The sequence below is a fragment of the Triticum aestivum genome, chromosome 5A (assembly GCF_018294505.1).
Source record: "Triticum aestivum cultivar Chinese Spring chromosome 5A, IWGSC CS RefSeq v2.1, whole genome shotgun sequence".
In the NCBI taxonomy this organism is placed as follows: Eukaryota; Viridiplantae; Streptophyta; class Magnoliopsida; order Poales; family Poaceae; genus Triticum; species Triticum aestivum.
Window position 1 is genome coordinate 693114123 of NC_057806.1, and position 13100 is coordinate 693127222.

The 13100-nt window shown below is 45.1% G+C and overlaps 1 protein-coding gene across 4 annotated transcripts; it reads right to left on the reverse strand.

The window, feature by feature from the left end:
* Positions 1-276: 276 nt before the first annotated feature.
* On the reverse strand, positions 277-8927 carry LOC123106067 (putative F-box/FBD/LRR-repeat protein At4g03220). Of its 4 annotated transcripts, XR_006451185.1 has the most exons (6): positions 7872-8927; positions 7597-7791; positions 7091-7382; positions 6092-6157; positions 1237-1259; positions 665-775 (listed from the first exon to the last, which is right to left on the reverse strand). XR_006451185.1 is itself a non-coding variant. In XM_044528269.1 (5 exons), exons 1-4 carry the CDS (start codon positions 8871-8873, stop codon positions 6120-6122), a joined length of 1527 nt encoding a protein of 508 aa, XP_044384204.1. In that variant the 5' UTR covers positions 8874-8927; the 3' UTR covers positions 277-678; positions 6092-6119. The 4 variants fall into 4 exon arrangements, 3 of the variants coding, with proteins under 3 accessions (XP_044384204.1, XP_044384205.1, XP_044384203.1); XM_044528269.1 differs by lacking the exon at positions 1237-1259 and having other exon boundaries at positions 277-678; XM_044528270.1 differs by lacking the exons at positions 665-775; positions 1237-1259 and adding an exon at positions 5395-5987 and having other exon boundaries at positions 7959-8927.
* Between the last annotated feature and the right edge of the window lie 4173 nt (positions 8928-13100).

The window sequence follows — 13100 nt, forward strand, 5'->3', positions numbered from 1 at the left end:
TTTTCATAGTACATGAAATTCAGACAACAACCATGTGATCAACTCGTCGCACTCAGTTGACGAACTGGACACCATGAACAATTCCACACTGCATTATTAGCAAAATAACATGAAGCAACCAAGCAAAATCCTGAAACCAGCTACTCCCTCCTTCCATCTATACAGGGCCTAAGTTTTGAATCTCTCATACCAAGGCTGTTGCATAAAAAGAGGAGCAAATATTGGGTATAATACTTCATTAATCACTCACACCATCACACGCAACTTCCTCTCCTCCTTTTTCTGCATGCAGCCAACAATAACTCCTCCAGTCATGCATGCATTGGCCAAAAGAAACAGTTTTGTGGAGAAAAAGGAGGAGGAGGCGAGGTGAAGCACTCCTAATAACTGCTCTGTGCATGCATGCAAATCAATGCTACCGCCATTGCGTTTTCACGAGGACGACCACGCGATGTGCGAGGAGGAATTAAGTGGGAGATGCATTGGTTAGCTCGTTTGGCCTTGTATAGATGGAAAAATGAAATTTGGGGTTAGGCCTTATATAGATGGAAGGAGGGAGTAGCTAGTGGAGTCGGTCGACACGGGATAGAAGGATCTCTTCGATGAGCCCCTGAACTGGTAAACATGACAATGAAGATCATCATGTCGGCGCACCACTATGGCAGCTGCATATTGACCCTGCACGCGAAGGAGGTAAAGCAACACCAATTTCAGTCAGCACCTCGGTATGGAAATGTAATGTCATTGTATCCACAGAGATGTCTGTCCACAGCAAATAAAATCATACTCCCTATGTCCCGAAATAAGTGTCGCAGATTTAGTATGAAGTTGTACTAACTTTGTTGTACCAAATCGACGACACTTATTTTGGGACGGAGGGAGTAGCATAGTGACAGCATAGAGGAAAACAACGCAGAACATGCTCAACAGAATTCAGAAGGATGACAATCTTCAAAGGCAGCTTACCAAGGCGAACGAACATCCACATTGCATTCCATGAAATACGCCTTGAAGACATCATGTATTTTCTGGCAGCAATCGTTGCTTTCCGCGATATCATCTGCCAGCCTCACAGACATTGTTTTCAGATTTGGTGCGCAGCTAAATATCAGCTTCAAGAAATCAAACTCATGGTCTTCTCCTTGGAATCCTTTGATTTCCACCTTTTCAAGTTTGGTCATGGTCCCGGAGATAGTTTGGCTTCTCCAGTTATTATTGGGCAGCTCACAAGCGCAATTTTCTGGGCATGCTTCATTATCCTAAAAATAACAACATGAAAATTACTAGAATTAATGTGTGTATATATACTAGTACATCATAAGTAGAGAGATGCTTCATAGTTGGCAAGTTTTTTGTTGAGAGAGCAAGTACTATATATATACAAGCACATGGATAAATATACAAGCACATGGATAAATTAACTACTCCTACCTCTGATCTCATCAGGATGACCTTAAGGCTTTCTGTATTAGTGCGGATCCGTTCGATGTCAAATATATGCAATGCAAATGCTCCAAAAACATGCCCCAACGTTTGGACGTGTAGCTCCAGCACAGAGAAAAGGGTAACCATATGTCTCTCTATCTCCGTCGTAAGGTTGAGCCCCTCTGAAAATCTATATGAAGTCTACAAGAAACAATTTGGCGGTTATATCAGCTACTCCCTCTGTAAAGAAAATAAGAGCGTCTAGATCACAACGCTCTTATATTTCTTTACAGGGGGAGTACGTAGTAGCTTATAGTTGGCGAATCTGAGAAATTGAGCGACATACATGGGCGGCAGCGAACAGCGACAGGACATGGACGTGAGGATGAACCTGTCCATTGGTCTCTGCCGTCTGTAATCTCACAGACAAGAGGCCCCGAGGGCCAAGGCCGACAGACACACCAAGCCCGGTGGACACGGTGGAATACCTGCAGCGCCATGAGACCTTCTCCAGCACTGGTGCCGAAACGGACACCGACACAATGATGTTGTTGCTGCTGGCAAAGGACATGGCCAATCGCTTGAGCGCAGGTGCGTGGATGTGGATGCGGTGCAGGAAGGGGACCCTGTTCTCCACATCCAGCTCCTGCAGCGACGAGGATTTGATGATGATGTTTGTGTGTTGACAGACAAGAAGATCATCCCTGAGCCTCAACACGCGCAGCCGCGGACAGCGGCGCAGCAGGTTGGTGAGGACGGCGCGGCAGCTCGTGAGGGAGAGCCTCTCCAGCGCCGGGAACCCCTGCCAGCTGCATGGCTGGTCGGCGAAGGCGAGATCCAGCCCTTGCAGCTCCACCGACCACCGAGGTGGCGCGTGGGAAGCGGGGCACGACCACTTTGACGTACTTGAACGGCGTGTTTTCCCAGACGGCGAGGCGGAACTCCACCGGCGAGAGCTCCGCGGCGGCGTCCAGCAGCTTGGGGACGCGCTCTCTCAACTCCGATTCGGAGAGGGACGCCTCCGGAACGGAGATGTCGAGGAGCGTCACGCTCGCGCCGGGGCCGCCCTCGGCTTTGATCGAAGCGAGCGCCGCTTGGACGGAGCCGAGCGCGACGCCGCGGAAGACGTGGGTGGGGAGGCGGGTCCAGAGGCCGCGCCACGAGCGGGAGAGGCCGCCGGTGCGCGCGGCGGCGCGGGAGCAGCGGAGGCGGACGAGGATCTCGACAAGCATATCATCCGGGAGGGCGGTGATGAGGTCGGGTGCTCCCACATCCATCTCCTTGGAAAATCAATCCCCACATCGTACACTTACGCTTTGTGAGCTTTAAAACCGTGTCTTCGGATCAAGCCATGTAGCTTTCAGGTGGGCGGGAAGTAAATGCACCAGCTACAAATATCTAGCATGTCAGAAACTTAATCACCAAGGATCCGTGATTCTTTTTTTATTAAACACGACTACAACCCACTCATACACTCACCCCGATGAGTGCCTCTGAGATACCAAACTACATACGTCCTTGTAGTTGAAGGGAATTTCTCCTACCGTTGAACAAATATTGCCGAAAAGCCTACTATAAATTCAGAAAATACAAATACCAGAACCAAGTAATCTTGATGGGCTAGGGATGTCACGATCCTTCTATATAACTATTTAACCACAAATTGAGTGGCATAAAGAACCATGACTTAGTAGTGAAGGTATAGAAAGAGATAAGTCTGTACGAAAAGCTCCTTTGAAGCACAACGCTCACTGGTTATATGCATCTGGCTCAACAAACAGCATTTAAGACGCATAGTATAGCAAACATTTCTTTGGGCACAATCCACACATCATACTGTCCAAGTGTCACAACAACGTTGTTCTCCTATCGACGCCAAGTCCTTCCGAGTGCCCAAATGAATTTGGACTCCTCTACTGGTCACTCACAAGGCGAGTGAATAGCATAAAACTACCACTTTTCGTGTTAGGGTTTAAAAAAACTATGAAATTTTTGTTTGTCGCTGATAGCTACCAGAATCAGCGTCGACTGTTTCAAAAAACCTAAGTGACCGGGGTGTTCTATAATTGATCGCAATTCTAACACATCGGGCCCGCGTGTAAGAGCTCTGATTGTTTGAATGTTAACTACCGTGGTATAAAAGCAATCGGGTCCCTGTATTTTTTGAAAGAAAGCAACCGGGTCCCTGCAGTGGTCATCCTGCAACTAATCCAATTTGGCAGGGACAAAAAGTATCTCAAATATCTGAATCTTAGGTGCAGTCAACGTAAAGAAGAACCAAATTCAGATGATATCAGCAATATTGAGAAGATTTTTGAGCAGCTAATCCCTCCACTCAACTTGGAAAAGCTTATTATTGTTAAATTCTTTGGTCGAGGGTATCCCAACTGGCTTGGTACCAGTATCCATTTGTCTTGGACAACATATTTGAACCTTATCGACTGCAAATACTGTGCGCATCTTCCAGCAAATTGGCAACTAGCCAGCCTGAGATATCTGAAAATTGTTGGAGCAACCGCAATTACCAAGATCGGACCCGAATTTGTTGGATGCGGGGAGGCTAATCCCATAGAATCCATGGAGGCAGTTGCCTTCCCCAAGCTCGAATACCTCGTCATCAAAGACATGCCCAACTGGAGCGAGTGGTCCTTTGTTGAAGAAGAAGATGCAATGGCAGCAGCTACAGAAGGGGGAGAGACCACCAATGATGTCTCTCTCGATGCAGCTGCTGCTAATGGCAGCAGCTACAGCAGCTACAAGATGTCTCCCCCGATGCAGCTGCTGCCATGCCTGAAGAGGTTGGAGCTTCTTGGCTGCCCCAAGCTGAGAGCTCTCCCACGACAGCTTGGACCGGAGGCCACCAACCTGAAAGAGCTCTTTATTATTGGAGCAAGTTGCTTGAAGGCAGTGGAGGACCTCCCTTTGTGGAGAGCTTCTTGATCTCGGGATGTCAAGTCCTGCAGAGGCTCTCGAACCTTCCTCGACTGAGGGAGCTACGCATAAATGATTGCCGGACATTGAGGCGTGTCGAGGCACTGGCAAGCTTGCAACAGCTGTGGTTGACAGAGAACATGCAGGAGATCTCTTCTTTGCTGTGGGTGCAACGACAGCGCCTTCAGCTTCACGGCCATGGGGAAGACCCGCTGGCTGTCTACCAATGGGCAATGCCTCTAGTAGATTAGATGCCCAATTATGTGGCTTCTGAAGACACACAATGAGGCATGACCATTTACTGACAGACAGTTTGGACTATTAGATGCTCCCCTTGGACTTAATATAATGTGTGTCGTCTGTTATATATCGTACCATTTGTATTCTCAAGTGATAGTACTCCCTCCGTTCCCAAATACTTGTCTTTCTAGGCATTTTAGATGGACTCAACATACGGATGTATGTAGACATATTTTAAAGTGTAGATTCACTCATTTTGCGCCGTATGTAGTCATTTGTTGAAATCTCTAGAAAGACAAGTATTTAGGAACGGAGGGAGTACATGTCTTGAGCTTCCAAGAACATGGTATGTGTTGTTGCCCACGTGTCCAAACGACATTCAGTTTTTATCTTTGTCTATTTTGTCCCGAATTTTGAAGCTCTCAATGGACAGTATGATAGAATGAGCAACGCTGGAGATGTATGGATTTATCTCTAGAGCCAGATATTCAAATGAAATGATAGTGTTGGCATAATGTAACTGGACCAAATATCTCAGATTGTATCTGAATGCATGTGTTATCTTCATGTACGTATGATTTTGTTTGATTGAGACCGTGTTTGGAACCATGCATTGGTGTATCTGAGAAAATTTGACAAGCTATGGCTACAACATTGCTTGCTACTGTAATTTATTCTTGAATCATCTGTAAAGCTGGCTCACTCTTTGTAACTCATATTCAGTGGCAGGAAACCAGCTTTACAACAACGAATGGTTATTTGTAAAGCTGGTTCACTGTTGTAACCGAACCAAAGATCTCAAGGACACAATTTCCTTAGCAAGAACAGCAAATCTTTTTCATATGGGAATGTCACAAACCTTTTCATACTACATAAAATTCAGACAACCATGGGATCAACCCATCCGGAATGCACAGAAACTATTCCAGATTGCTGCAGTTTGAATCTGAGGCTAGTTTGATTAGGATGGTACAGAGCATCAAATGAACCAAAGCACAAACTCAACTCCAACAGACTTCATCACACCCAGTTGAGGCCACAATGAGGCGACGGCGTCATGAAAAGCTCTGGCCACTGTAGGTGCTACCCATTTCCACAACACTTGACAACGCAGTTGTGCGCCAGATGTTTTAGTGTAGTATGCAACTTCATTTTTCCTTCCAACATTTTAAGCAGTGATGCCTTAAACGACCATGTAGTGCCATACCGAGTTAGCTAATCAGGAACATGCTGGCCAAGAAAAGCATACAAGCCATAATAGGCTTACAGAACATCACTTAGGCAGGCTGACATAAGTTGAGTCCACTAAATCTGGTAATTGCTACCCAATCAGGCAATGGCTACCGCTAATGCATTAACTAAGAGCGCAACATTTCGTGCCTGTGGCTCCACTGCAATAGCAAAATAACATATCAAGCCACCAAGCAAAATCCTGGAACTAGGTAGCTAGTGGAGTCAGCCAGCACGGTAGAAGACGGTCTCTTTGACAACCCACCTGATTCGGCAAATGTGGCAACTGAGGATCATGTCGAGGCACCACCATGGCTGCTGTCTGTTGACTCTGCGTGCGAACAAGGTGAATCAACACCAGTTTCAGTCAGCTCCTCGGTATGGAAACGTAGTGCCGTTGTATGTATAGAGATTGTTGTCCATAGCAACTAAAATCATAAAGTAGTGACAGCATGGAGAAAACAACAACCAAGAACTTGTTCAACAAAATATAACTATAACTTCTTATTTTTTTACTAATCACATAAATATCTGAAGCAGTTTAAAATAACTTAAAACAATGAAGAGCTGTCAATCTCTTTTCATATGCCTGTTTGAGAATACTTCTAAATTTTCTCTCTAGGCCTACATAGAAATCTAATACTAAGACACATAACTTCAGCCAATCCAGAAAATTCTTTATTGGCTACTGAATCCTAGTGGTCCAAAACCAGAGTGCGACGAATAAAGAATATTGCCAATAACAAAAAGATGCATGCATAGACTAGAAAGTTACAATACTTCTTATCTCCAATTTCATCATTCAGCACCTGTCATTTTGCATGAAATAAACTGTATGGACACAAATTCAGAAGCAATATTCTCTTAAAGAAAAAACATCACTAACATAGCATGTTCAGACATTTATTGGGGTCAAAACCAAAATTTTCAGTGGCCTAGACAAACAACAAATCATCTGATAGCATGGATGAATATAGATTTAAGGGTCTACTCCTCCAAGGCAAACACATTGCCAAAACATAGGACCATCACAATGGACATTTCTGCAGCAAACAAAAAGATTAAAGAGCAAGAGCAAGCTAAAACTAAGCTGGCCTGAAATGAACAATCAGCATGTCAACGACACTTTGGAAGCATCGTATGAACTCGCACAACATGAAAGGCGCTAACAAAATAAAACAGGTAAATAAGAGTTTCAGAGCAGAATATATACACCAAGCATGACTTTAGAAGAATGCTAATCTTGCATTCCAAATCTACTTACCAGGACTAAGATCCACAATCACATTGCATTCCACAAAAGGATACATCTTGAAGACGTCATGTATTTTCTTGCAGCAATCGTCGTTACTTGCTGTGACCTCATCTGACAGCCTCACAGACATTGTTTTCAGCATTGGTGCGCATCTAAATACCAGTTTCAAGAAATCAAACTCATGACCTTCTCCTTGGAAGCCTTTGATTTCCACTTTTTCAAGATTGGTCAAGGAGATAGTTTGGCTTCTCCAGTTACTGGGCTCCTCACAAGGGCAATTTTGTGGGCATGCTTCATCATCCTAAAAATAATAACATGAAAATTACTAGTACAATGTATACATATTATAGATAGATGCTTGACGGTTGGAAACTTTTTATTGAGAGAGCAAGTACTATATACTGCTCCGTCTGTAAACTAATACAGCATAAGATTGTTTAAATCACTAAATGATCTTTATTAGTTTACAGAGGGAATACACCATAAATATACAAGCACATGGATGAATTTCCTACCTCTGAACTCAGCAGGATGACTTTAAGGCTTTGTATAGCAGTGGAAATCTGATCCATTTCAAGGATGTGCAATGCAAATGCTCCAAAAACATGCCCCCACGTTTCGACACGTAGCTCCAAAACAGAGAAATGGGTAACCATATGTTTCTCTATCTCCGTCCTAAGGCTGACTTCCTCTGGAAACTCATATGAATCCTACAAAACCAATTCGGCGGGACATCATAAATAAATAATTTTTCAGTTTAGTTGGCGAATCGACGAATCGAGTGGCATACATCTGCAGCCACGAAGAGCGACAGGACATTGACGTGAGGAGGAAGCTGCCCGCCATGTCCATTGTTCTCCTCCGTCTGTAACCTCACCTCTGAGAGGCCCCAAAGACCAAACCGGGCAGACACTGTGGAATAGGTGCAGCGCCATGAGACCGTCTCCAGCATTGGCGCCAAAACGGACACCAGCACAATGATCTTGTCGCTGGTGCTGAAGGACATGGCCAATCGCTTGAGCGCGGGCGCCCTGATGTCGATGCGGTAGGTGAAGGGGATCCTGGTGTCCACATGGAGCTCCTGCAGCGACGAGGACCTGATGATGATGTTCATGTGGTGGGCGCCGTGGTCCTCCCTGAGTCTGAAGACGCGCAGGCGCGGGCAGCGGAGGACCAGGTCCGTGAGGTTGGCGCGGCAGCCGGTGAGGGAGAGCGTCTCCAGCGCGGGGAACCCCAGCCAGCTGCGGCGCGGGTCGGCGAACACGAGATCCAGGCCTTGAAGCTCCACCGAGATGGCGCGGGGGAGGCGGGGCACCTCCACCTGCACGTACAGGCGCTGCGTGCCCTCCCCCACGGCGAGGCGGAGGTCCACCGGCGAGAGCGCCGCGGCGGCGTGGAGCAGCGGGGGCATGTCGTACTCGCGGACGGAGTGTAGGAGCGCGTCGGGAACGCACATGTCGAGGAGGGTCACCCCCACGGGGCCGGCCGCGGCTTGGACCGAGGCGAGCGCCGCTTGGAGGGAGCGGAGCGCGACGCCGCGGAAGACGAGGTCGGGGAGGCGGGTCCAGAGGCCGCGCCACCGGCGGGAGAGGATGCTGGTGCGCGCGGCGGCGCGGGCGCATCGGAGGCACCCGAGGACCTGGAGAAGCAGATCCTCCGGGAGGGCGCTGATGAGGTCGGCTCCTCCGCCGCCTGGACCCATCTTGGGACGGCGTGCTCCTCCTCCTCGTCCTCCGCCGCCGCCGGCGGCTGGACCGAGCTTGGTACGGCGTACTACTTCCCCCTTCTCCATGGAAAATCCCCAAAGCCGACCTTTGCTCTCGCCAAAATGTCCTTTCTTCGTACTTCCGTCCGTTCCAAATTACTCGTCGTAAAAATGAATGTATATAGAACTAAAATACATCTAGATACATCTATATCTACGACAAATAATTCTAAATGAAGGAAATATTAATAAATACGCACACAACATTAATAGTGCTATTAGAAACAAAATTAATTACATGTCGGTATCAGATAGGATATTAGTTATTCCCTTCATTCAGAACTTGTCAGAGAAATGAATGTATCTAGACGTATTTTAATTTTAAATACATTCATTTCTATTCACTTTTGCGATAAACAATCCCGGACGGAAAGAGTATATGTTAGTTATGCTACTATTAGTACAGACCTTGATATTTGATATGATGTTAATTGCACACTTAACATTTGATACTAACCTGCATGCATTTGTGAGTACCAAAAACATTATTAATAAAAGAAGATCTAAAATTAGACGAAGAATTGGGGGAAGAGAAGAGATAGGAAAGGAGGTTTGGAAGAATAGGGAGGATTAAGCCATGGTTGTCAGACAAGTTTTTTTGCGAAAATGAGGGTGTTGGATCTTATTATAATGATAAAACTAGATTTGAGAGGTCATAACTCTAATTAGTGATGATTTCACTATTTTGGAAGAGGTTTCAATTGATTATGATGAGACCAAAATTGTTACTTATGATGACTGTTGATAGCACTTACGCTATAAGTAGTGTAGTGATAATTATTCTTGTGAAACTTATCATAATCATGAATATCATTTCACTAAATTATTTTAATGTAGAATCGATTTGTAGTGTTCAAGTTATATATGCTACTTTCACTATTATGAATGAGAAAAATTTGCTTATGCGAAGAGTAATAAAAATTCTATGCTTGTGAATCATAAAAAGAATGTTTTATGTGATAATTATGTTGTTGAATTTATTCATGATGCTACTGAAAATTATTATGATAGAGGAATATATGCTTATGGATATCTCAATAATACTAAGTTTCCTCTCTATGTGTTGAAACTTTTGAAGTTGCACTTGTTATGCCTTCCTATGCTAGTTACCTTGTTCTTCAATGAATTGTTTTCTTGTAAAATTCCTATGCATCAGAAGTGGGTTAGGATTAAATGCATTTGCTATATTGTTCATGATGTTTGCTACCTCTTGAGCACTGCATTGGTTTTCCCTTGAAGAGGAAAAGGTGATGCAGCAAAGTAGCGTAAGTATTTTCCTCAGTTTTTAAAAACCAAGGTATCAATCCAGTAGGAGACTACACGCAAGTCGTCTCGCACCTACACAAACAAATAAGAACCTTGCAACGAACGCGATAAAGGGGTTGTCAATACCTTCATGGCCACTTGCAAAAGTGAGATCTGATAGAAATAATAAGATAAATATTTTTGGTATTTTTTAGATATAGATTGAAAGTAAAGATTGCAAAGTAAAATAGATTGGAAACTTATATGATGGAAAATAGACCCGGGGGCCATAGGTTTCACTAATGGCTTCTCTCAAAATAGCATAAGTATTACGGTGGGTAAAAAAATTACTGTCAAGCAATTGATAGAAAAGTGCATAATTATGAGAATATCTAGGCATGATCATGTATATAGGCTTCACGTCCGCGACAAGTAGACCGGAACGATTCTACATCTACTACTATTACTCCACACATCGACCGCTATCCAGCATGCATCTAGAGTATTAAGTTCATAAGAACAGAGTAACACATTAGGCAAGATGACATGATGTAGAGGGATAAACTCAAGCAATATGATATAAACCCCATATTTTTATTCTCGATGGCAACAATACAATACATGCCTTGTTGCCCCTGCTGTCACTGGGAAAGGACACCGCAAGATTGTGAAGGAAATATGCCCTAGAGGCAATAATAAAGTTATTATTTATTTCCTCATATCATGATAAATGTTTATTATTCATGCTAGAATTGTATTAACCGGAAACATAATACATGTGTGAATACATAGACAAACGGAGTGTCACTAGTATGCCTCTACTTGACTAACTCGTTAATCAAAGATGGTTATGTTTCCTAACCATGAACAAAGAGTTGTTATTTGATTAACGGAATCACATCATTAGGTGAATGATCTGATTGACATGACCCATTCCATTAGCTTAGCACCCAATCGTTTAGTATGTTGCTATTGCTTTCTTCATGAATTATACATGTTTCTATGACTATGAGATTATGCAACTCCCGTTTGCCGGAGGAACACTTTGTGTGCTACCAAACATCACAACGTAAATGGGTGATTATAAAGGTACTCTACAGGTGTCTCCAAAGGTACATGTTGGGTTGGCGTATTTCGAGATTAGGATTTGTCATTCCGATTGTCGGAGAGGTATCTCTGGGCCCTCTCGGTAATGCACATCACATAAGCCTTGCAAGCATTGCAACTAATGAGTTAGTTGCGAGATGATGTATTACGGAACGAGTAAAGATACTTGCTGGTAACGAGATTGAACTAGGTATTGAGATATCGACGATCGAATCTCGGGCAAGTAACATACAGATGACAAAGGGAACAACGTATGTTGTTATGCGGTCTGACCGATAAAGATCTTCGTAGAATATGTAGGAGCCAATATGAGCATCCAGGTTCCGCTATTGGTTATTGACCGGAGACGTGTCTCGGTCATGTCTACATTGTTCTCAAACCCGTAGGGTCCGCACGCTTAAGGTTTCGATGACAGTTATATTATGAGTTTATGAGTTTTGGTGTACCGAAGTTAGTTCGGAGTCCCGGATGTGATCACGAACATGACGAGGAGTCTCGAAATGGTCGAGACATAAAGATTGATATATTGGACGACTATATTCGGACACCGGAAGTGTTCCGGGTGATTTTGGAGAAAACCGGAGAGCCGGAGGGTTACCGGAACCCCCCGGGAGAAGTAATGGGCCATATGGGCCTTAGTGGAGAGAGAGAGAGGGGCAGCCAAAGGTGGGCCGCGCACCTCCTCCCCCTGGTCCGAATTGGACTAGGAGAGGGGGGGCGGCGCCCCCCTTTCCTTCTCCCTCCCTACTTCTTTCCCCCTCCTAGTAGGAGTCCTACTCCTACTAGGAGGAGGACTCCTCCTTGGCGCGCCATAGGGGCCGGCCGGCCTCCTCCCCTTGATCCTTTATATACGGGGGCAGGGGGCACCCCTAGACACACAAGTTGATCCACGTGATCATATTCTTAGCCGTGTGCGGTGCCCCCTTCCACCATAATCCTCGATAATATTGTAGCGGTGCTTAGGCGAAGCCCTGCGACGATAGTACATCAAGATCGTCACCACGCCGTCGTGCTGACGGAACTCTTCGCCGAAACTTTGCTGGATCGGAGTCCAGGGATCGTCATCGAGCTGAACGTGTGCTAAAACTCGGAGGTGCCGTAGTTTCGGTGCTTGATCGGTCGGGCCGTGGAGACGTACGACTACATCAACCAAAGTTAACGCTTCCGTTGTCGATCTACAAGGGTACGTAGATCACACTCTCCTCCTCTCGTTGCTATGCATCACCATGATCTTGCGTGTGCGTAGGAATTTTTTTGAAATTACTACGTTCCCCAACAGTGGCATCCGAGCCTAGGTTTTATATGTTGATGTTATATGCTCGAGTAGAACACAAGTGAGTTGTGGGCGATATAAGTCATACTGCTTACCAGCATGTCATACTTTGGTTCGGCGGTATTGTTGGATGAAGCGGCCCGGACCGACATTACGCGTACGCTTACGCGAGACCGGTTCTCCCAACGTGCTTTGCACATAGGTGGCTTGCGGGTGACAGTTTCTCCAACTTTAGTTGAACCGAGTGTGGCTACGCCCGGTCCTTGCAAAGGTTAAAACAGCACCAATTTGACAAACTATCGTTGTGGTTTTGATGCGTAGGTAAGATTGGTTCTTGCTTAAGCCCGTAGCAGCCACGTAAAACTTGCAACAAACAAAGTAGAGGACGTCTAACTTGTTTTTGCAGGGCATGTTGTGATGTGATATGGTCAAGACATGATGCTAAATTTTATTGTATGAGATGATCATGTTTTGTAACCGAGTTATCGGCAACTGGCAGGAGCCATATGGTTGTCGCTTTATTGTATGCAATGCAATCGCGCTGTAATGCTTTACTTTATCACTAAGCGGTAGCGATAGTCATGGAAGCATAAGATTGGCGAGACGACAATGATGCTATGATGGAGATC